The sequence below is a fragment of the Peromyscus californicus genome, unplaced genomic scaffold (assembly GCF_007827085.1).
Source record: "Peromyscus californicus insignis strain IS unplaced genomic scaffold, ASM782708v3 Scaffold_3__1_contigs__length_106647218, whole genome shotgun sequence".
NCBI lineage: Eukaryota > Metazoa > Chordata > Mammalia > Rodentia > Cricetidae > Peromyscus > Peromyscus californicus.
Genome location: NW_026294551.1, coordinates 23,530,872 through 23,555,773, shown reverse-complemented (window position 1 = coordinate 23,555,773; position 24,902 = coordinate 23,530,872). Strand labels below are relative to the sequence as shown.

At 43.0% G+C, this 24,902-nt stretch overlaps 1 protein-coding gene across 5 annotated transcripts; it reads right to left on the bottom strand.

Moving 5' to 3' along the window:
• Positions 1-224: 224 nt before the first annotated feature.
• On the bottom strand, positions 225-22,220 carry Smarce1 (SWI/SNF related, matrix associated, actin dependent regulator of chromatin, subfamily e, member 1). 5 transcript variants are annotated; one of them, XM_052756663.1, is made up of 11 exons: positions 22,106-22,220; positions 20,170-20,221; positions 19,950-19,993; positions 16,655-16,759; positions 12,119-12,199; positions 10,797-10,928; positions 10,348-10,519; positions 4,804-4,976; positions 4,032-4,133; positions 2,814-3,024; positions 225-503 (listed from the first exon to the last, which is right to left on the bottom strand). In XM_052756663.1, the coding sequence occupies exons 2-11, from the start codon at positions 20,174-20,176 to the stop codon at positions 295-297; spliced, it is 1,236 nt and encodes a 411-aa protein (XP_052612623.1). In that variant the 5' UTR covers positions 20,177-20,221; positions 22,106-22,220; the 3' UTR covers positions 225-294. The 5 variants fall into 5 exon arrangements, with proteins under 5 accessions (XP_052612623.1, XP_052612624.1, XP_052612626.1 ...); XM_052756664.1 differs by lacking the exon at positions 16,655-16,759; XM_052756666.1 differs by lacking the exons at positions 16,655-16,759; positions 19,950-19,993.
• Positions 22,221-24,902: the final 2,682 nt, after the last annotated feature.

Genomic DNA, 24,902 nt, shown 5'->3' with positions numbered 1-24,902 from the left:
AGCATCAAAGGTAATTCTCGAAAAGAGCTGGGTGTCTTCTCGATTAATCTCAGTTCTGAGGCTTCAGAAGTTGAGAGCTACCAACAGTATCCAAAGGAAAGAGCCATTTCCAAAAAGCTAAGAAAGGTACGTGCCTGTAATTAGGCTACGATGTGGATGGTTGAAAACACTATGGTGGTATTAATGGAAAAGGAAATAATGAATACACAGACCACACAACACCATGAAAAGCAAAAAAACCTTTTTTTTTTTCCTCCATTTAAAAAGGTTTGCGGACACACGGACAGGCGCCGCTCACTCCTTCTTCTCGTCCTCTGGCATGGGGTCCGTGGGCGGCCCCTCCACTGTCGCGCTGTTGCTCTCTGAGCCAGTGTTACTGTCACTGGTCCCTTCCACCTCCAGGCTGTCCACCCCCTCCTGCCCACTCTCCTTGTCCTCAGGGGTGGACGTGCCTTCCTCCCCGTTCTGCTGGCTCTCGGTCGTCTCTTCCAGGTGTGTCTCCTCTGCAATCACACATTTGCCCGTCAGTCCCCAGACAAACACTTACTCTAACTATGCTGACGGCACAGATGTCTGTTGAGAACGAGAGCCACTAGCCTCACAGAGCCGGACAAGCACCTGAAATGGACCAGTAGGACCCAGGGATTTTTAAGCATATTTGAGACAACTTCGGGTGCAAAAGTCTACATTTTCCCTTACAGGTTTATGAAATTTAAATCAAACCAAACACTTGCGAGAACTGAGTTTTTGAAATTATCAAGTCTATAAAATACATACTGAATTTCAAAGACTTGCTATGACAAAAGAATACAAGATAGTCATAGGTGTGCGCACGCACCAAACACCACGTGTAGGTTAGAGGAGGACTGCAACTGTTGTGTTCCTTAAGAACTGTCCGCTGGGCTGGTTCCTCAAGAACTGTCTGTCTTAGCGGTTAAGAGCACTGGTTGTTCTTCAGAGGTCCTGAGTTCAATTCCCAACAACCACATGGTGGCTCACAACCATCTATAGTGAGATTTGGTGCCCTCTTCTGGCCTCCAGGCACACATGCAGGCAGAATACTGTATACACAATAAATAAATCTTAAAACAAACAAACAAAACTTCTGCCGTTTGGAGACATGACCTCTCACTGGTCTGGAAGTCACCAAGCAGGCTAGGCTGGCTGGGAATGAGCCCTAGGGATCTGTCTGCTTCAGCCTCTGCAGTGATGGGGTTCTGAGCGTGCACTGCTAAACCTGCTGTTTACATGTGGGCTCTAGTCTCACCCACTGAGCTCTCTCTAGCCTAGAATGTTAATAATTGAAAGATGTCGGTAACATTTTACTATTTTGCATACACTGGGTTAAATGTAACATTAAAATTAAGCCAGACACAGTGGCACCACTAGACATTTCAGCTGCTCAGAAAGCTGAGGTTAAGACTGCTTGTGCCCAGGGTTTGAGGCCAGCCTAGGCCATACAGTACAGCAAGATCCTGCCTGAAACACAAAATGAAGGCACAGGATGGAGATGCATGCTCTGTTGCAAGTCTTGCTGGGTGTTTCCTTTAGGAAGTTAAAAGCACAAGGTTTTTGACAACTCAAATTTTTTTCTTCAGTTTCCCCCTCCTTTTTCTTTTCCTTAAGTTAGAAGACAGAACCTGAGTAAACACCCTTTGCTGTCAGAGTAAGACAGACCTCATTCAAGGGCAAAACAGACTGAGCACACGGTCTTGTTGCAAGATGAGCAAAGAAGCGTACTCTGATTCTCAAGCATCTGCTGTAACCACAAAAATGTGCTTCAGTCCCAAATTTATGGTAAAAAACAGGTTCTCAAAAACTGAAAGAGGCCCAGAAAACGAAGATTAAAACCAGACTTGTCTGAAAAGATAATCTGCTGAGTTAAATAATGCATAACCATCTGGTAGAGGTAGTGATGTTCCATTAAACATTGTATAGGCAGTTGCTGTTTAGGTACAAAGCATGCCCATGTCCCTTCTATTTCCTGCAGACTCTGCTGAGACCCTACCTCTGGCTTTTCTCCTGTTTACCCACTAGATAGGGCCAATAGTTGCCAGAAGGCAAGTTGATCTCAAAACTCCAAGAATAACCAAGTTCATTAATATTTTAAGTAAGTTTTACCTTTTTTTTTAACCCCAAAGAATGCTTTTATTTAGGAAAATCAGAACATCAAAAAGCAAATTGCTCTAGGGGAAGGTCAGCTATTCATATATAAGGCCTAAATAATTGTCATTTTAGGCTTTATGGGCCAGGAAGTCTTTGTTTCAAGTCCTGAAATCTCAATCTCTCTCTCTCTCTCTCTCTCACACACACACACACACACACACACACAATTACTCTGCCCAATGTCATCCTAAGACACCAAAGACAACAAATCAACAAATCTTGGGGAAAATGATCACATCTTATGTAAATAAGTAGCCATAAAGGTTAAAATATTATTGTCTATTAATCCTATGCCAAATCCGGGACTGGAACGCACTCAGAGGCAGGTGCTTGTCAAATGAAGAAATAAGCTATAAAGCTCAGTGAAGTCACAGTGCCAGCAATGGGGAAAGGGACGAGGCCCCTTTGTGTCTCTAGAGCCACACGCACCCACCTGGGGACAACCAAGAGCTCAGACTGCAAGACTGAGCCACCATAGTGCCCCGCAGTTTACTGTGGAGCGTGAGATTGGACAGTCACAGAGATGAACTAAAGAGGGCGCTGCAGAGCACCCAGCAAGGAAGGTCAGAAGCCAGCTGTCAAGGGCCCTTTCACATCCCAGGGGCGGAGAAGCCCGATTCTACCGGTGACCCGTTTCTACCGGTTACCTGTTTCTATGGGGTTGTTCTCCTCGTCCTTCTTCTCCTCGGCTTTGTTTGCTACTTGCTCTTCCTCAGGGGCGATGCCGCCCTGACTGCGCTCGGCTTGCTCCACTGCCTCCTTCTCCCTCTCCTCCTGCCTTTTGCGGGCCTGTTCCTCCGCCTGGGCAATTTCAGCTGCAATTTTCTCCATGTCTACCTCCACCTTCAGACCGCATAACTAGTCAAAAACAAATCAGAGAACTCTCAGCAATGCTCTCTTCTTCGAACCCTGGAGTCAGGCAAGTTGTTTCTTGGCTTAATAATGATATTTACACAAGGGAGAAAAACGAAGCAGTGTTGTGTCTCCAAACTGTACAGGACGCAGCACACCAGACAGCGCAGGGCAGGGCTGCTGGGGCACTGCCCAGGACCGGGCTAGCCTTAGAATGCCCACCCACACTGCGCAGGGCAGGGCTGCTGGGGCACTGCCCAGGACCGGGCTAGCCTTAGGATGCCCACCCACACTTCAGCTACCAAACACTCCATTCATTCATTTATTCATTCCTTTATGTTTTTAAGGTTTGGTTTTTTTGAGACAGGGTCTCTCTATGTAGTCCTCACTAGGTAGACCAGACTGGCCTTGAACTCACTGAGATTCTCTTACTTCTACCTGGGATCAAAGGTGCGCCGCACCCACTCAGTTGAGATTTACTTGTTTTAGTACAAAGTGCAACTCAACTACATCTACTGAAGACATCTATGAATAAATTACAATAAAGTGAAAATAATCCACAACTACGAAGACTTTAAACAAAAGCATTAGAGGGCTCTATCACCTGTGGGCCTAGTCCTTAAATGTATACTACATGACACTGCAAATTTATTGTAATTATTTCAGAAAAATGGGAGTAATTTTATAAAGACAGTACAAGCTCTACTATGATGTCAGTACTGTTTCAAAGGGACCAACACTCAACAAAAAATTACTTAAAAACAAAAAAACCGCCGGGCGGTGGTGGCGCACGCCTTTAATCCCAGCACTCGGGAGGCAGAGCCAGGCGGATCTCTGTGAGTTCGAGGCCAGCCTGGACTACCAAGTGAGTTCCAGGAAAGGCACAAAGCTACACAGAGAAACCCTGTCTCAAAAAAAAAAAACAAAAAACAAAAAACAAAAAAAAAAAAAAAACAAAAAAAAACCCAAAGCAACAGGCACATGATAAAGGCAGTCAATGAATGGAATGATACCCTTTTCAGTTCATTGTTAAAGGAATCTGTGCTTTCCAGGAACTTCCTCTTCTTCTCCTGGTGTCGTTCCTCTATCTGAAGAAGTTCCGCTTCTAGTTTTCGCTGCAAGGGATCAGATCAGATTACGGACAATTATGTTTTCTCTAAAGCAGATGTAAAGCACACACAGTATGTCGTTTTAAAAAAGAGTTCAGTCAGGCGATGGTGGGGCACGCCTTTAATGCCAGCACTCGGAGGCAGAGGCAGGTGAATCTCTGTGAGTTTGAGGCCAGCCTGGTCTGCAAAGTGAGTTCCAGGACAGGCTTCAAAAAGCTACACAAAGAAATCCTGTCTTGAAAAACCAAAACCAAACCAAACCAAACAAACAAAAAATTTTATACTTTAAAGTATAATTTTTCATTTTAAATTATGTGTATGTGGGTATATACACAAGCGTAGGTGCCCAGGGAGGCCAGAAGAGGGTGTTGGGTCCCCAGGAGCTCGAGTTATAGGTGGTTTCAAGTACCACATGGGTTCTGGGAACTGAATTCAGGTCCTCTGGAAGAGCAGTACATGTTCTTAACCACTGTACTTGCCACTACCATGTTCTATCACAGTCTTCAGTGACAAACTCACTGAACGTCTGCAATGGTCCTCTCCCTTCAGCTTCTGTCTCCAGTCAGGCACAGGTGACACTACTTGACAGGTCTACTTATACACTCTATCAGAACCATGTCACCTGGGATGTGTGCCATAGACTCTTTTTATTATAACGAATGCTTTCTGCCCTTACCTGATGAACCATTAAAGACTGGACCTGTCGCTTGAGGACCTGCATTCTAGCTGTTGTGACAACCGACCGCACATCAGGTACCACGCTCTCACTGAGGATCTCACTGATGAGGCGGTGGTTTCTCTGGAAACGGGCAGTGGCTGTATGCTTCATTGAAAAGCCATCATCATAATCTGGAATGAAGGAAATGTCCTGGAAATTAGGTGGCTAGTAACCAGAACAATGTTAACAAGCAATTACCAAGTAAGTATGGCCCTCAGTGTCCTAGCAAGTGGGCTTGTCCAGCATCCTGGGAATCAGAGCAGGCCACAGTAAGAACCACACAGAGACAGAAGACAACCGGCTGAAATGTTGTTTCCATAAAGCTAGTAAGGCAGAGCTTCTCAACCCATGGATCAAACCCCTGGGTGAGGCACCGAATGACCCTTTCACAGAGGCTGCATGTCAGATATTTACATTACAATTCATAACAGTAGCAAAATTAGTTACGAAGTAGCAACAAAAATAATTTTATGGTTGGAGGTCATCACAACATGAGGAACTGTATTAATAAAGGGTCACAGCATTAGGAAGATGGAGAACAACTGTACTAAGGGATGATTTGTGTCTGAGGTTTAGTTAAAACACAGACAACATATGTTCATATCTTTTAGCCCTGGGATCCACGTGGAGCCCGCATGTGATGGCAGAACTGGAAATTCTGCCAAACGTTCTGCTCTCCCAGTAGTGATCTAAGGCATTTGATAAATGCTGGACTGTAAACAGTTAAAATTAATGAAAATACTCATTTGTAAAATTAACTTATCACCATCTTCTCTAGCAATATTTAGTTTTCCAGGCAGTATTTATGGTTTATTACATTAAAAGTGGTAAAGACCCAAACTAATCTTATAGAAAAAAACAATGACCTGATTTCAAGGCTGGGAGATGGTTCACTTGATAAAGTGTTTGCAAGCAAGAGGGTCTGAACTCGAATTCCAGCCAGCATCAAGAAAAAGCTGAGCGTGGCAGATTCGGGAGACTCGGCGGTCACTCTGGCTAAAACAGCAAGCTCTAGTTCAGAGAGACTGTCTCAGAATACGGCAGAAAAGACACTGAGGAAGCAATCTGGACGTCACCTCTGACCTCCACATGCTTGCACACGGAAGTACAGGGCATACACTACACCCAACCACATCACAAAAAGGTGGAGACTGAGGAAGATACTCAACACTGACACACACATGAACATACACTACACACTCAGAGATATTTGATTCTAAAGTTATTTTTAATTTTTGCCAGTTTACAACTGTACATGGCTGTTGTTAATGTGTAAAGGTGCTACTCAAATTTAGGTACATTCAGTACACATCTGTTATTTTTGGTGTGTGTGATGCATGCATGGAGGCCAGATAATGGCAGGTGTCCATCTCTTTCTGCCCTATCCCTTAAAGACAAGGTCTCTCACTGCACTGGAAGCTCACCATTTTGACTAGGCTGGCTGCCCATCATGGGTCCAGAATCTGCCTGTTTCAGCTCCCCAAAGCTGGGCTTCTGGAGATGTGCCAGCTCTCCTATGCTTGGCTTTTTATATGTGGTTGGAGATTTGAACTTAAGTCCTTGTGCTTGCACAGCAAGAGCACTTACCACTGGGTCATCTCTTCAGCCCCAGGGCGTGTGATTTTTTTGAGACAAATTGTCTTAGTCTCAAGTGCTGGGACTAACAAGTGTGTACTACCATACCCAGCATATATGCTTATTTCTAGTAACACAAGTGTTTTCCTTTATCTTGCAGTATCACCTTCGCACACCTGGTAGCAATCTGCACTAATATCTTATTACGATCAATCCATGTGAGTCTATTAAATGGGTAACAGAATTTATTAAGATATAAAGTAAGGAAATACACTCACAAATGCAGAACAGAGTAGACATCTGACATCGTCTTTGATCTGACCAGAAGTGAATCCACCTCACAGGCAGGAGAGTGAATCCACCTCACAGGGAGACGGGCACGTGACCCGACCCTTTTTTCTCTCTCTCTCTCTCTCTCTCCTTTTAAGAGGTCTTGTACAATGGCAGGAAACACCACCTCCTTCGGGCCCTATAGCCCGAGGTCATGGGTGGAGCAAATACCACTAAAATATCTACTTACTCTTTTTCTTTACATTAACTCATTAAACAAAGCAAGTTCTCGCTTGCACAGCGGTGGTACTCGCCTTTAGTCCCAGCACTGAGGAGGCAGAGCCAGGTGGATTTCTGAGAGTTCGAGGCCAGCCTGGTCTACGGAGCAAGATCCAGGACAGGAACCAAAACTACATGGAGAAACCCTGTCTTGGAAAACAAACAAAACAAAACAAAACAAAACATCAAAGCAAGTTTTCCTTCCAATATAGATAAAAATAAAGGTTGTCTCTGAACCACCCAGTCCTCTCAGTGTCTCACAGGGGTATAGGTACCATGCTTAGGAAGCCCTGTTACACATGGAGGCCTGCATGCTACACATGATGGTCTCTGAAGAGCCATTTAAAAAGCCTTCACTATCTTGCATGAATCAAGGTCTGCCTGGTAGATGGACCTTCTAACAGTTTCTAGGAAGTTAGCAGATGCTGCCCTCATCTCTTGATGGGTGGCTCCCATCTTCTGGTTTTCTGTATATTTCTACTTCTCAAGTCCTAGAGCAGTGGCTTTCAACCAGTCTGTCATGACCCCCTGGGGGATCAAAGCACCCTTTCATAGGGTTGCATATCAGATATTTACATTAGGATTCATAACAGTAGCAAAATTACAGTTATGAAGTAGCAATGAAATACTTTTATGGTTGGGGGGGGTCACCACATGAACTGTATTAAAGAGTTGCAGCATTAGAAAGGTTGAGAACCACTGTCCTAGAGTCATATATATATTACTTTTTTTTGGTTTTTCGAGACAGGGTTTCTCTATGCAGCTTTGGAGCCTGTCCTGGAACTCACTCTGTAGCCCAGGCTGGCCTCGAACTCACAGAGATACTCTTGGCTCTGCCTCCCGAGTGCTGGGATTAAAGGCGTGCACCACCACCGCCTGGTTAGAGTCATATTATATTAATGTAGATTCATAATTATTATATTCCATGTTACTGTTCATGTAAGAACCTCTCAAACTTAGTTCCTGCTGTTATAGTTTGCGTAGGAAATATTGTATTTTCTACAGAGGCTTCTGAGTTGCTAACCTTTGTTCCCACTGTGCAGACCTCCGCTCTCCCAGTTACTTGCAGACTTGCTCTTCTACTATTTTTCTGTATCAATCACTTCATCTGGATAATCAAAGTCTGCATTCGTACCTTTAGCAGTGCTAATAATGCTTAGCACTCAATTTCTGTTTCTAATCCACATTAAGATCAATCCACATGAGTCTATTAAATGGGTAACAGAATTTATTAAGATATAAAGTGAGGAAATACACTCACGATTACAGAACGGAGTAGACATCTGAAGTTGTCCTCTGATCTGACCGGAAGCGAATCCACCTCGCAGGCAGGAGCAGGGAGAAGGAGCATGTGACCCTTCTCCCTCTCCTTTTAAGAGGTCTTGTACAATTGCAGGAAGCACCGCCTCCTTTGTGCCCTATAGCCCGAGGTCATGGGTGGAGCAAATACCACTACTCCACATTTTATTACATTCTATTGCATTTGTGAGAACTTTTGCCAGTAACCCCAATGAGTCCTTTAGAAGCTCATTTCTGAGACTTCCTCCTTACTTAGCTGAATTTATTCCTGTCGTTTGGTGCCATTATAACCTCTTCCACTTTTTAAATCTCTTTAAAGTTCTTAAGAACTCCCTCAGGTGTTTTTAAAGTAGGATCTTCAATTAGTTCTTGGCGTTGTTGTTGTTGTTGTTGTGTTGTGGCTGGCAGTTGCTGCTCCCACCCCGTCCACCATGCAGCAGGACAGAGACACTGACAACATTTACACAGCAGGGTTCAGTTTGCAGAGGAGCACGCTCCTGAGGGGAGGGGCTGCCTTGGGGCCCTTGCAGCTGCAGACGGCCGGGCTGCAGAGGCCAGGAGAGCAATTTGCACATCCACACATGGAATCCTAATTAGGAAGCCTGATCATCTGTGAGAAATGTATGTGTAACCCATGACACCCTGTCTACATGTAATATATGATAGGCACTTACGAGTGATCTCATGAGTGGTATTCTCAAATTCATACTGGATTCTGAATTACGTTTTTATGATGCTTCCACACACTCATAAATTTTTACTTCCAAGAGCCTTTAATTCAGCAAATTTAGGTAATCAGTAAGATTGGATGTGGCAATTAAGAGCAAGGACCTGAGTTCAATTCCTAGTAGCAGCTCCAGAGGATTTGCCATCCTCTTCTGGCCTCCTCAGGCACTGCACTCACACGTACAAACCTACAGGCTTGCTACACACATAATTAAAACAAAAAAAGACTGGATGTAACTGGAATGTCTTTAAACTTTTAGAAAATAAGTAAGCTGGGTGTGGTGGCACACCCAGCACTTTTTTTTTTTTTTTTTTTTCCCCAGACAGGGTTTCTCTGTGTAGTTTTGGTGCCTGTCCTGGAACTCATTCTGTAGACCAAGCTGGCCTCGAACTCACAGAGATCCTTTTGGCTCTGCCTCCCAAGTGCTGGGATTAAAGGCATGCGCCACCACCGCCACCCGGAACTCCCAGCACTTTTATCTCAGCACTCAAGGCAGAGTCAGGCGGATCTTGGATTATATAGTGAGCTCCACTCCAGGACAGCTAGGGCTATGTCAATACCTTGTCTCAAAAAACCACACCACACCACACCACACCACACCAAACCAAACCAACCAAACAACAAACAAAAAACTCAAAAGGACAAAAACAAACAAAACAAAATAAAACAAAACAACCAACCTACCAAACAAACAAAAAACCGAAACAAACAAACAAACAAACAAAATCAACTAACTAACCAACCACAACAACAAAAAACCAAAAACAAACAAAAAACCCTATAATGTTGCTTAGGGTGTGTCATTAGAAGCCTGTAATCCAGAATTTGGAGGCTGAGGCTGGAGAATGAGTTCAAGGTAAATCTGAGCAACACAGTGAGACCATCTTGAAAAACAAACAAATCCTATATTCTGAGTACAGACTTTGAAAAGTATTAAATAGCCGGGCGGTGGTGGCGCACACCTTTGATCCCAGCACTCGGGAGGCAGAGCCAGGCGGATCTCTGTGTGTTCGAGGCCAGCCTGGGCTACCAAGTGAGTTCCAGGAGAGGCGCAAAGCTACACAGAGAAACCCTGTCTCGAAAAACCAAAAAAAAAAAAAAAAAAAAAAAGAAAAGTAATAAATACATCTTTTCCCCCCCTTAATCATTTCCTACACTCTAAAGGGTATTTTTCTCATGGCAAAGTCACACACACACACACACACACACACACACACACTTAAAATCCTATTATCGGAATAACTTAAAATTATGTTTTTCCATTTAAAAGACTAAAAGCCTTGAATTAAGATGTATCTTCTATTTTAATTCAGAGATTAGAATGCACATACAAACCCCACTTCCCTCCTCACCATCTGGGTCCTCAGCAGGCTGAATGCTCATGTAAGGCTCTCCTTTCTCCATGCGAGACTGTCTCTGTCGACTCTCTTCCTCTAATGCAGCTTCTGCACGGCTTTTCGCATTAATATATGCAAGGTATGCAGGGGAATTATGATAGGCCTTCATAGATTCATTGTACTCTATCTGCAATGGAAAGGGGTGTTGGTTTTATCATGTGCATCCTATAGGCTACCGTGTGTGCCTGCGTTGGCCGTCGGAATGTCTGGGGCATGAGGCAAAGAGTGGCATCGGCACAGCCATCTTTCTGAACAGAGAACACGAGGTTCAGACGGCAGGTGATTGGAGCTTGGTGGACGACAAAACTTCAGGACTGCCTCAGCTTTCTGGTCAAATCTTATGTTTCTTTCATAAATAATAAAATATTTTATTTATTTTTAAAATATTTTATTTATCCCCCTACCTTTTCTGCTTCGTATTCATTTAAATATTCTTGTTTCTCTTCATCAGTGAGATCTCGCCACATGCCACCAATAATCTTGCCAATCTCCCACAACTTTAGGTCAGGGTTGGAAGCCTTTACTTGGTCCCAGACCTTAAAAGTCAACAGTTGAAAATTCAATATTAACGCCTAAGTATATAGTCATTTAAAAATACTCTAACATGGAAACCTTTAGACACAAACAAAAGCAGAGAAGACAGTTTCAAACTACTATTACCAATCAGCCTGCTTCAAAACTCCCAATAGATGGCTCATCTCATTTCATCTTTACCCTGCTGGACCTCATACACCATGTCATTTTACTCATAAATACTTCAAACTGATAATTTAAGATCATTAATCACAGTACATGCTTACAATTAACCAAACAATTAAGACTATGTCTCTAACAGTTCAAGCGAATTTAGTAGTAGTTAATTTGTATTATACAATGGTATCATACTATCAAACACATATGTAATAATTATGATCAAGACAATATTTTACTATACTCACTAATTAATTCATTTTGTGCTCTTAGAATTGATCCTAAGGGCTCTTTTTTTTTTTTTTTTTTTTTTTTTTTTTTTTTTTTTTTTTGGTTTTTCGAGACAGGGTTTCTCTGTGTAGCTTTGCGCCTTTCCTGGAACTCACTTGGTAGCCCAGGCTGGCCTCGAACTCACAGAGATCCGCCTGGCTCTGCCTCCCGAGTGCTGGGATTAAAGGCGTGCGCCACCACCGCCCGGCCGATCCTAAGGGCTCTTACACGTAGGCTAGGCAAATGTTTTACTACTGAACTACATCCCAGACTTATTATTTTTAATAAAAATAATATATCAATATAAACAGTCTTACATTTTCCTTTCTTTTTTTTTTTTTTTGGTTTTTCGAGACAGGGTTTCTCTGTGTAGCTTTGCGCCTTTCCTGGAACTCGCTTTGGAGACCAGGCTGGCCTCGAACTCACAGAGATCCGCCTGGCTCTGCCTCCCGAGTGCTGGGATTAAAGGCGTGCGCCACCACCGCCCGGCTACATTTTCCTTTCTACTTAACATTTTTCTCATGTCTTTCAAATATTCTCCAAAAGATACTACTTTCATGGCTACAGACTAATCTGTTTTAAAGATTTTAGCAGTTTATTTAACCATGCTCTTCTTGGATCTGAGTTCTGGAATTCTGAAATCAGAATGAACCACTTAAAAAATTACAAGTTTTTTAATCCTTCCCCCAAATATGTGTAAGAGAGATGCCAAGCCAGTCTGAACTGGCATATAAGGCCAGTCAGCAGACTGGCCCCTAGTACACACCTTTCTGCTGTACCTCATGTAGGGCATCAGCGGCTTATCTGGTGGCTTTGGAGGCTTTGGAATCGTAATACCAGAGGATGCCTGTAAAAGAGTTAAATATATTCATTATTCAATTGCAAGGAGTTCACTAGCACCTGAAAAGAAAGTCCCTTAAAAATTCTAGTGCGCCTTTCTTCTACTCGTCCATGGATACAAGATCCTTATATTTTCTCCAAAGAAAATAGATATCACTGCAAATTCAGAAATGTTTATATCAAAAGAAAATGACTTTAAACACATAATTTTAATGTTTTACTTAGCAGTTTATTTCCACTGTTTGACAACCTGGCTGCAAGAATAAAATATTATACAGAATCCACACACTGAAAATGGGGTTATATGCCAAACACCTCACATTTAGGACATTACCTGGTATCCTTTTATTTGCTCAGTTAATATTATGCATATAGTCAACATTCCATATCTGTAGACTCTGAGCACTTAGCACTTACCATACACGCACTGTCTACAGGGGAATCTTGTTATCATGCCAGGAATGTACTCCATACAAACAACACAAAGACCACTTCCCAGGTTAAAAAAAATTACCAGTAAAAAACAGGAGGTAACTAGAAATCTAGCAAATAAATTTAAAAAGAAAATATGGGGGCTGGAGAGATGGCTCAGAGGTTAAGAGCACTGGCTGTTCTTCCAGAGGTCCTGAGTTCAATTCCCAGCAACCACATGGTGGCTCACAACCATCTGTAATGTAATGAGATCTAGTGCCCTCTTCTGGCCTGCAGGGATACATGCAGAAAGAACACTGTACATGATAAATAAAATAAATCTTTAAAAAAAAAAATATGTCCTTTAGAAATAGGGATTTATTTCTCTTAAGGTTTTACATTAACTTGTAGTTCTCTGTCTTATGTCTTTGTAGTCTTGGGGTCAAGATGTGCAAACTGGAGTCGGACTGTTCTTGTCCTCGTCAGACTGCCACACAGAAATAAACAAGCGTTAGGTGCTGAGCACTGGCAGACCCAGGGCCTTGCTTATGTTACTTCTGAGGCCCATTCCACAACACTGTTTTTGTGGAAAAGAAAGGAGGACAAGGAAAGACAGGACACAGAAAAAGGAAAAGACAAGAAAAAGGAATAACATCTTTTCAAAAAGGCAGTGAGGAAGTCGGTGAGAGAAAACATAAAGGAGGAAGCAACAGAGTGTTCAGTGACTGGTCCTGGCTCCGCGAGGAGACAGAGGCAAGGAGACACCAGGGGACTTCGCGGATGCCCCACAGAGAGCTGCCGCTCCAAGGGCACCTGGGTCTGAACTTTTCTATCTCCTCTTCATGTCACTGCTTTGATGAAGGAGTCAGAATGAGAATAAGTAACACAGTCCACCGCACTTGGCTCTGACGTTGCGGGGAAACCTGACACCGACTGCCAGAACAGCGAGAGAACTGCTTGCTTCCCTCCAATTACCAACACACACACTGGCCAGTCCTTGCTGCTCTGACCCACAGACAGATCTGGGCTTAGCCAGCAGTGGGCAGTGGAATGAAGTGAGACGTGTGGGCAGAAACTGTCACAGTGGGTACAGTGGCCAATCAGGGACGCCGGCATCACGGTTCACAGGAGCCCTAAGAAGTCAGAGTCCTGTGTGGCCAACCTTATGCGTGGAAAATCTGCTTCTCAACACAGAACGTGATTAGAAAACATTTTTTAACCCAGAGCCCAAACGAACTTTTGGAACACAAAGTGGGTTACAAAAAATAAAAAGAAAAGGACAAGGTTGTGCCCATATTTGAAGGTACCAAAATACTATTAACAGGTAAAAATTTTAACATGTTTACTTTTCAAACTTTAAGTATGAATTAAAACAGCTAAAAAACAAAGTTTATTAATATTTGCTTGTATCTTCCAAAGAATCACATTTTAGAACATTAATAGTTTGCTAATCCTCCTTTCCCTAAGAAAGTTACCCAAATAAAATTACAAATAAAAAACAAAACAAAACAACAACACAAAACAACACTTCCCCCATTCCCTAAGAATAAAAAAGAGAAATTCCAGTTGGTATGGGGATCCTAAAGAAGCTTATCACCACACATCACCAATTCTTAACATCTCAGTCACCTTCCTGAATGTCCCAAACAGTTTTCTACTCTGCACTGAGCACTTTATCTCATCCTTTCTTGTTAAGAGTCAACTAGAACCGACCTAAGGGAGGTCCTAAAGGAGAAAAACTGCAACTAGCTCTTCGGCTAAGTGGCCCCGGAGCACAACTGGAGAGCTCAACTTGGCTTTGCCGATGAGGCCCTTACCCTGCTGCTATCAGGAAATCCCCCACCCGCAGCACCCATTCTCCATCTTCCCACTTTCTCTTCCCATTTGCAATGAATTGGAGGTGGAGAAGCAACCGTATGCTTGTTAAAACTGTTCTTATCTAAGAGTTAGATCCTAGTCAATCTGAGGACAAAGTCCATGATTTTGTGATCAATTCATCTGGGATAGCAATTCATCTGGGATAGCACAACAGAATTTTCTGTTGTTTCTCAATTCTTAGCTGTTTCTTTGGTAAGGTCTTATTTAAGGATTTTCTTCTAGCAAGAAGTAGGCTGCTTTTAATACTTTGTCTCAATCTGTGTATGAACCTGTATATTAGGGAATGTGAACCATCATCTGAACAAAGTGATCAGGTGTGGGCTGCACTCAAAGCTGTCCTGGGCCCTCCAAAGGTCTCAATATGGTACCTAAGCACTTTATTATCTGAAAACAACCCACATGTAACAAAGCTCTTACTTGGGGTTTCAATGAACTATTGCACCAAATCACTATGGCTATTTATAGACAATTTACTCAACATTCCTCACAAAGTAGTGCATTACTGGGGTCATTCTCTACAAACACATTTTATAAGCAACCAAGTCCCAGAACAAGAAGTCAGGGATACGATAGAGGGCAAACCCCTAGGTTTCTAGCAGTTTGCTCACAATAGGGACAAGAGGACAATAATACAGAGAAAACAACCACAAAGCAAACACCAAACTTCTCACTCCTAACCCACTCCCCTACACTGAAGGCTAGAGCTCACTCTGCATTCTGAGTTCTTCTCTTCCCCAGGAGGGAAGGGGTTGAAAACACATGACCAGCCTAGGCCCAGAAAGGAGTACACTCTCCCTTTTCTAGTAAGGTTTCTACCAGAGAAGCCTCACAGCTATATACAAATTAAGAACTGATTGTTTATACAAACCCCAAACCAAGTTATTCTAGGATCACAGTGACCCCTGTTCCATTAGCACGGCCACCAAGAGCTTACTGTATGGAGCTATTCAGAATTATTGTTCTTAGTTACTACCCATAAGTAAATTTCTATATTAACACAAATGATCCAAAACTAATTCTGCCTACTGTGTGAATTATAATGTTCTTTTTCATCTGATAACCTTGCTACTCATTATACTTGTGAAACACCACATTTAGGCCAGGGAAAAACATGTACTGCTGCACATAGAAACTATGTGCAAGGCACAACGCACACATAAACATAAATTTTGTCAGAATCCTTTTCAGATACTGTGAAATACGTATGGCACATAGAACTTGATATGCTTATGAAGTACAAATTATGCAGAAACAATGAAAAATTTAGACAAACAAAACCTATCAAGCTAAGCAATGTGCTTATCAAGATAGACACCCGGTTGACAGTGACAAGTCCTCAGCTATAGCTTTCCTACAGGGTGAGAGGGCTTTTTCTTGAGTTACATTTCTTTTTTATAAATACAGCAAAAGAAAACCAGATACTAAAAAGTTTACAGCCATTCTGTGTTGTATATATTCTTACCAACATCATATTCTAATGTAGGTATTTGACTTTTGGATTTATTACCTTAATTTCCTTGGAGTTTAAAATAATTTTTAGGAATCATCTTTCTCACAACGGATTGGAAATGGACCTCTAGTTGTTCTTATGTAACACCTAGAGTTAATTCCACTCCAGTTTTATTATGAAATTCCTTGGGGTTGACAGTAAAATCTCTTTTTCTGTATTAAACTGGAAAGAACAAGTCTCAGATAGGTCAATTACTAAATCCAAAAGACAAATAACTGAGTGTGGAAGTTTGGATGGGCAGGTCTGCCCAAAGCTTTCTAGTCCAGATGAAGCCAGGTCTAGAGTCCCAGCATTCCTTATGAAACTACATCCTTGAGAATAAGGCCAATTACCTTAAACAATGAAAGACACTCTTCATGACATAAAATATTTTAACCAAAAGAATTCTAGTTTTGTTTACATACATAGTATGAGCATTAAGTGTTCAAGGCTTAATCCCTACTGATCACCAAACAGAATGGATTTCTTTTCTTCCAAGTACATATCCAGACTGTAGTTTTTTTTTTTTTTTTTTTTTTTCCAGTATAAGACTGTACAAAACAGTTGAACGTCAGGTTAAATTTTTTAAATGGCTGTGCTTCTGATTCAAAAGGACCTAACTCTGGAGGCATTTCTGGTCAGTTCCAGTTGTTTGCCGGAGGCTGTAATAGTTGATTCTCCTACCGTGACCCGGCTGTTGGTGCCCGGGTTCCCTCCCAGCCTGTAGTTGTTGTAGGCGAGATGACTGTATGGATTGTATCCCACAAACCCTGGTGTGCTGGGCATTTGCTGATGGAAACAAATGAGACAAAAACACGAATGAGAAATGAGCTCAAACGAGGAAAACACAGAAATGAAAAATGATCTGCATATGGCATGCAAAAGCAACCTGAATTTAAACAAGCAATGATGGGTTGTAACTGTTTTCTGTTGTTGTTGAGGAATTTAGTTTGTCTTTTTTCAAATTGAGAAACCAGCCTGCAAGTATGTATGTGCATGCATGTGCGTGTGAGTCTGTGTATGTTTCTTCTCTCTCCCTCTTCTCCTTGGTGGGGGTTAGGGATGCTTGTGGGACTGAGTATGTTGTGCGTTGTTTCTGAGGAAAGCATCCCACTGCAGTTTCAAACATCTACAACTATTTCATGGTCAACAGTATGAGATAACAATTTGGCAATCTGTGATGTCTGAGATGGAAAAGCTTCAAGTATGATAAACTTTAAGTCTGAAACACTACATGCAAACGAAACATGATTTATTTGACAGTTATGTGGATGTCACCAAAGTACTCATTTACTCAAAACAAAAACAAGAAATGGATCTGCTTTTCAAAGACAGCTTTCAATCATTTTCTATGTGACGAATGAGAAGAGACTCAAGTCAGGAAGCCAGGAATTGTCAATAGGAAAGAACATATGCTGGATTCAATGGATGCCACATGCATGATTTCCAACAAGGACTTGTAAGAAATGCACAGGTCTCATACTGGGCACTATCTGATCTTTAACCCAGTCAGTCTTTCACAGGCTTTCTCTTCCATCTCTTCTTTGATCCATCTTCCACAGGTAATCATGAACAGTTTATGCATTTCATTTTAATGAGAACTACTTTTTTAGTTGACAAACTTGAACTTCTTTTTCATCTGATTTCCTGAAGGCTCTCAGCCTTTCCAAATACAACTGCTCACTGCAGCGAAAAAATTCTTGATTTTTGTGAATTATGTGTTGATATAATCACAAATGGGTTCTTATGTAATTGTGGCCTTGTGGTTAATATAATGACATCCAATGTTCATAAAATCAAGGCATAATGCATAAAAAGAATGTAGTAAAGAGACCAAAAGTGTCTAGTTTACTTAGTAAAACTCAATCATAATAAGTGATAGCAATGCCATTTTTACATGCAGTTAACATAGCTCTCCTGAATTATACAAAAGGACACTTGACACATTCCCGCTAAACTTAGGTTGTCACAAAATAAATGCCATTTCCTAAAACCCTTGTATATGCCCTTGTAAACATCCTTAGTATCCAAAGACATTCAAGCAGGCAGCACATGTGATACTTTTTAGAGGAGAATAAAGTGATCAATTATAGCCCATAGTTAGAAAAGACGCAAATTAGGCATATTTAAGTAGCAAAACACAGATGAAAGAGCAAAGGCACAAAGGAAGTGTGCATTACACATGGAGTGGGTGGTTCATCTGAGTGGTGGCTGTGGACGGGGTGGGTGGTGGTGACGGTGGCAAAAACAATGGAGTAAAAAAAGAGAGAGACTACCTCATTTTGATCTATTCTGCTAGATGTTATAATCCCTAGTTTCTGGATTTTGTGTGAAAATGTGAAATTATGGTATGAGGGATAAAAAACAATCCCCTTCTTTGTATGAAAACTCAGAAGGGGATCCTGGTTTTTAAAATACCTTTATCTGAAAAATAATAGCAGGTCTGTTCATTACACACTACTGGAGGCAGTATTTATATGAAATGATACCTCCAAACATTGCATAAAGAATGAGAGTCACAGGTTCAATATGCAGCAATAATGTAAGCAAATAGGGGAATTAAAAAATTGAAACTAGCGTATTGTAATTATACCATTTCTAACGTTGAGGGGCCTAGTTATATCTTTGAGGTGAGGCTCTTAATCACTCAACTCAATCTGTACACAACCATGAGGATATGATGGAGATGGTGATAAGAAATATTCTTTAAGAAAGAAAATAATGAAGCACAAGACTTTAGAGTCTACCGGAAGCAACTTTACAGACTGTCAATTACATGGAGTGAACTTAAGAATGTATGATATGTTTTTAAAAAGAGCATTTAAGGAGAGACAAATGCTGATAACTGTAACTAAAACATTCACCTACGGGTTAGTGAATCAGACTAGTTACCTAGTGGAGAAAACCAAATGACACAGGAACTCATTAGTAGTAATAAAAGGAGACTAGCCTGAAATTAGTTGTAGAGGGCATAGAAGGAAGCGCTAGCAGGTATTAAAGAACTAATTTTGGGCTGGGCATGCTGATAATCCCAGCATTTGGGAGGCCGAGGCAGAAGGATCACCATTTCGAAGCCAGCCTGGGCTACATAGAGACCCTGTCTCAAAACAAAACAAAAGAAATCAAAATAACAACCCTGATTCTGATTTTGTAGGATATGATTATGTTAAATGGGGTTTTTGTTTTTTTTTTTAAAGGTAAGAAAGTCATTTCAGCACTTCAACATGGCCTGTACAGCTGCTGTTAAATCTGAATTGTGGACTGGACCATTATTTTACAAGCTGATCAAGCTGGGTTAGAGTTTGCTGGGTGAAAACAGTTCTTACCATTAGACACTTTGAAACAGATCAGTTGGCCAATCATTAAAATTTATGGAGAAGAACAAAATTCAATAGCAAGTTCTGACCCACAGGTAATGAAATCCTTATTTGAGCAGCTTGAAAATAAGATTTATGATGAGTGCAGTTATCTTCAGAACTAGAAAGTTTATTTAATGTGAAAATTTTATATATAGACAAGAAAGTTTAATTAAACAATTTGTGTTGCTGGGGTTCCAACCTGGGCCTTGCACATGCTAGGCGAGGGCTCTGCCCCTCAGCTATGTTCCTAGCCCTTAGTGAGAGAAAAATGGAACCAGGTGAAGGTTAGGTTTACAAACAACAACTACAAAAGAATAATGCCAGAGGGAGCACTTCACTCAACTGGAAGATCTAACAGGGACAGCGAGACAGAGTGTGTCACTCACTTCCCTGCGGAAAACCAGCTCAGGAGCTTGGAAGCTCACAGTATGTATTTCAGGTGTTGGGTTTGGTTCAAGGTAGGATGAAAAGAATTATTTTATTTAGTAGGAAGTGCTTATTTTTAGCTGAATTTTCTATCTTGTGGCTGTGATGACTGAGTGACTGTCACTGGAAGACATCTGGGTTTTTGTATCAAGGCCAGACTTGGCTATTACATTAACAAGAAAATTAAAACTTACTGTTGCAGGAGCTGGGGTGGGAGGTGGGGCATAAGATGGTCTTTCTGTTTGAAAGAAAATAAATAACTTCTTGTAAACAACTGAGATATAATACTATGCAACAAAACTACCAATGGTCCTGTTTTGAAGAAAAAAAAATGAGAGTATTTTGGAATTCCCATTTGCTAGGGCATTAGTCTCGTATTAACACAGATTGATAAATATAAAAATTGAAACTTACTTGACATTTTGGAAGATTAAGTTCTCAGTTCCTTAAGAATGAATCTGAGACACTAAAATAAAAAAAAAGAAAAAAAAGAAAAAAAAAGAGAATCAAAACTCAGCAAGCATAAGAGAATGTTTTCCTAAAGAATAGGGTAGTTTGATTGGTATTTCTGAGCAAAATTACTTCACTGTTAATTGCTAGTAATCAAGCCTTTTGCATATTTTTAACTAGTTCTTATAGTCATTTGACTGATCAGAATTAAATGATGAAAATAAGTTACTGGGAAATTTAGAGTTATATTAGAGATGGATTTTAAGTTTTTGCTTATGATATTGAGCCACGTCTTGTATGGAAAACATTTTGCTGATGCCATGCAAACGTTTACTTAGACTGGTAAAAAAAAATAATGACAATAGAATGGGATGTATTATCAGGGTGACCCCAACAAGGCCTACCAGATACTGACAAATCCCTGATCAGCAGCTCTGTTTTCTTTAGGGGACATCTTTTATTAAACAGAGCAATGTCTTATTCCTGGAAGCAGTGTAAAAGGTAATTTGGTATGGTACCGAACTTTATACTTTCTTTTATTGGTAAATAGTTTCATAAGTGCTGGAACCAATTTTCAGAGTCTACTTGGAGGACTCTTATTGGTCCTTTACAGCCCATTTCAAAAAATATTTCAGGTACTTTCTTGATAAATTATCTGGGCAAAATAACTGCATCTCCTCTGTATCCCTATCTGGTTACAAAGATCAACAGCATTTTCCCTTACACAACATGCCAATATGGCTAGGTTTTGTCTTGAAAGAGAGGAGGGATGGTCTAATTTATTACTGTACTGCTCAAACCTAGCTCAATTCTTCATAAACCTGGTCCTAGTAGGACCAGCTCACAACATGGACAGATGTGAGCTCACTCCTTACTCAACACACACCACAAATGGTAATGTATAAAGAGATGAAAAATTATTTTCAGAAAGAAGGTAAGTAAAACTGTGACTACTGGAGTATTTTCATCCAAAACTATGTAAAACAAACACCTTTTTTCTTCTAGTTTTCATTTTCAGGAAATGCCTCACCTCATCAGGGTAAGAGTTCTGATGTGGAAACACCTTAGTTTTTTCAACCCAGGCCTCTTTTTTCCCCTTCCATCAACACCCAGTAGGCCTTGCTGTGGGGAGCCCCGACAGAAACTCTAACAAGGTCCCTGGTACCTTACACTTCACTGCTAATACTGTCAAATGATGGCTCTCCTGTGCTAAGAATATAAGCCCTGAAGAGTGGACCTAACCCCAGTGCCTGGCAGGGAACTCAGTGTCTGTTGAATAATTACCTTACAAGGTAGGCTTATTACACTGCCTGGCTCACTAATCACAACGACCCGACCAGATACATGCGGCTGTTCCGGTTTTACACAAGAGGAAACAGTCTCAGGGCGATTAAGATATAAAGTGTTTAAAGCCACAGGCCCAGAACTGCCAGAGGTGGGTTTAAACCCAACCCACACCGTCTCAGAGTTCACTCCTCACTCCAGGCCACCCCGGGAGTCTTTAGGTCGCTGCCTGAACCCCAAAGGGAACCATCTTCCGGGTGGGTGAGGACCCCCCGCTGGCCTTGCCCGGAGGGCTTCCCGAGGTCCTCTCTGTAAGTTTGTGGCGGAGGGTGAGCTTTTCTGGCAACTCCCCCGCAGGGGGGTGTGCATCGGTGCTCGGCCAGCGTCGGGGGTCCAGCGTAAAGGGACAAGCGGCGCCTCGGAGGAGCTGTCCCAGATGGGGCTTTCTGGCGATCCTGCCGCCGCGAGGCCTCACCGAGGCCGCACCGGCCCGAGTTCCCGCCTCGGAGCTGAGCTGGATCCCCAGCACCCCGCGGGAACTCGGGGTCCCGCCAAACCGAAACACCACAGCTCGCCATCCTCCCCAACCGGGTCGGGCCCACTCGAAAACACTCACCCGCGGGCCGAAAAGGCGCCCGCAGCTCCGGCTTCGCTTCCCTTTGTCCCGCGCTCGCCCCGCCCCTCGCGCCGGAGCTTCCGCGCTCGCACTTTCCACACGCTCCGGGATTTCTCCGCGAGCCGCGGCCGGCTCTCCTCAGACGAACAGCCCTTCCAGCGAGGACGCGGAGAGGCTTAGTGCAGCCAAGGATTTTTTTTTTTCCCCCCCGGGCTCCACAGTTTTTCTCAGAAGTCTTCCAGTTTGGATCCTGTCCCAGCCGGGCGCCGATTCGTCACGGCGAGGAGGGCGGAGAAGGCCGGGCCGCGTTGCGGGCCCCGGTTCGCGGCTCGCGGCCGGGCGGCAGGAACTGCGCTGGGAGCGCGGCGGGGATTCACCCAGGCGGTGGGTGCCGCCGTGTGAGACCCGCGCCGGGCGACGGCACGCCGGAGCCTCTCCCGGGAGAGGGCGGGACGCAGCTCCCGCACCCCCCGCACCCGGGCGCTTCCCTTCGCTGTGGTCCTCAGCACGCCGCTGCAGGATGCAGGATGCAGGATGGAGGCGGGGAGGACTCGGGTCCCCGCGTTTAGGTCCTTGCCAGCGCCCAGCAGGGTTCCCTGCCTCAACAGCCTCAGCGAAAAGCAACACGGGAGTTTTTTGTAGTTTTCTGGAGGCTGAGTGATGGCGACGGGTTTCTGAGCCTAGATGTCAGCTCACTCTTACCAGGTCCTATACCTGTGGCAATTTACATTTCTTTCCAGGAGAACCAATTCAGTTTAGCCTCGCCTGTCTTCAAATAGCCAGCTCAACTGTTTCTTTGTGATGCCCTCCTGGAACTTTTCCTTGGCCACTCTTTTCTTTGGCTCTCTGTAGTCCTGTGTCTTGATACCCTCTGTATGGGACTGGGCCATCTGTAATCTTGGAAAGTCTGAACAAAGGTTCAGACATCTGGACCGGACAATTTCATAATTACCAGTGGGTTTGTTTGTTTTTTGGTTTTTCGAGACAGGGTTTCTCTGTGAAACAGTCCTGGCTGTCCTGGAACTCACTCTGTAGACCCGGCTGGCCTCGAACTCACAGAGCTCCACCTGCCTCTGCCTCCCGAGTGCTGGATTAAAGGCGCCACCATCGCCTCGCAATTCTTACCAGTGTTTTCTAAGAGCTAGTCTTGTAATTAGGTATTCAGTAAGTGTGTGTTGTGGGGGCCCAAAACAGCTTCACCACACAGCTTCTGTGACAGGCTTACTGGCAGGCAACACCCAGACCCAGGAAAAGCCATAAACTGACCCCACCCAGGGAGGCCCCACATCCAAGAAGTACCTGACATCCTAAACATTCCAACCATTAGATAAGGTTAGATAGATAAGATGGCCAGAGGTCCCGAGTCTAGCGCACACCTATTTCTGTTCTACAGATACCGCTAGACAAATGTCGGCCAATCAGGGTCCTGAACCCTGGAAATAGCCTCATCCCAGCCTCTGCTCTGAAGAAAACTACCCCGCCTGAGCTCAGTCAGGGCTCTCTGCTCTCACCGCTGCATTGGACAGACAGACAGACAGACCAAGCTTGGAGCTTGAAAATAAGGGCTCTTTGCTTTTACATGTGAGATTCAGTCTCCGTGGTGGTCTTTTGGGGGGTCCCCGAGATCTAGGCATAACATGCGTAGAGGCATCTTTCTGGACCATTCCAAGGCTTGTTTTATTAATTCCAAGTACTTTGGCGGACCATATGAAGTATAGAGACACCTGGCTAATGTGGGTCACGGTGGAGGAAAAGTGAAGAGATGACCTGTGTTTATCTAAGGACACTGTTGGCATTTAGAGAAACTGGTTGAATTCTGGGGCCTCCTGTTGGCCCATATCCTGGTTGTGACAACAGGAAGTGGGATATCTTTAGAAGTCTGCAGAGCCAGGGATAAGTGATAACACTGTCCAGTTCTTCTATCGCCCAACATTTTCATACTCATGAGTAGAAATAACGGAGTGGAAGGGCACATTGAAAGGAAAGACCAAAGGAGAGTTTGTCGGATGAATGGGCAGCATGAGGGAATGTATCCCGAACTGGATTTTAACACAAAAGGCATAGAAAGGGTGAATGTGGGATCCACAGAGCCACAGCAGGGATCCCAGAACCCTCTTTCTCTGGCTGAGCCTCTTAATCTGGCCTGCTCAGCAACTCCAGCCTTGTTTCTTCCCTGCCTTAGCAACTGTGGGATGGAGTGGTGGAAAAGGAGGTGGGGGGGGGGGCACTGTGCTGCTGCTGTGTGTGTGTGTGTGTGTGTGTGTGTGTGTGTGTGTGTGTATCACATAACTATATGGACACAACCTGTTCAGGCCATTTCGTTTTCCTATTATATGATTTCAGAGCTGACCATTTGGGATTGGATAACCACTTAAGGGGGTTCATCCCTGGGGAGGACTTTCTCCTGCTGTCAGTGTTCCTACAGGTTGCCTGATGTTCATTGTCTAGGGGGTGGGGATATTTGATATTTTGAACACAATGAATGATATATTTAGATGCTTATTAAATCTGTGAAATTAATGGATGATGATCTCATCCTCCTTTGGTTCTTCCTCTATTCCTTAAGATTTCAAAAACGTATAGAGGGGGCTGTCAAGGTGGCTTAGCTGGTAAAGGCGCCTGCTTCGTAGCTTGATGACCTGAGTTCGAGCCTTGGGAGCCACCCAGATGGAAGGAGAGAACCAACCCCTACAAGTTGTCCTCTGACCTCCACATGCTCCGGGTGATCCACATGCAGACAGAATAAGTAAATGTAGTAACTTATCACATGCATACAGTCGGTACAAAATCAAAATTT

Coding starts and splice junctions, on each gene's coding strand:
- Smarce1 (XM_052756663.1), bottom strand. Junction 16,760..19,949: donor CCACCCCAGCTCCTGCAACA/GTAAGTTTTAAT, acceptor TGTTTCCATCAG/CAAATGCCCAGCACACCAGG. Junction 3,025..4,031: donor TTAACAATGAACTGAAAAGG/GTATCATTCCAT, acceptor GTTTTTGACTAG/TTATGCGGTCTGAAGGTGGA.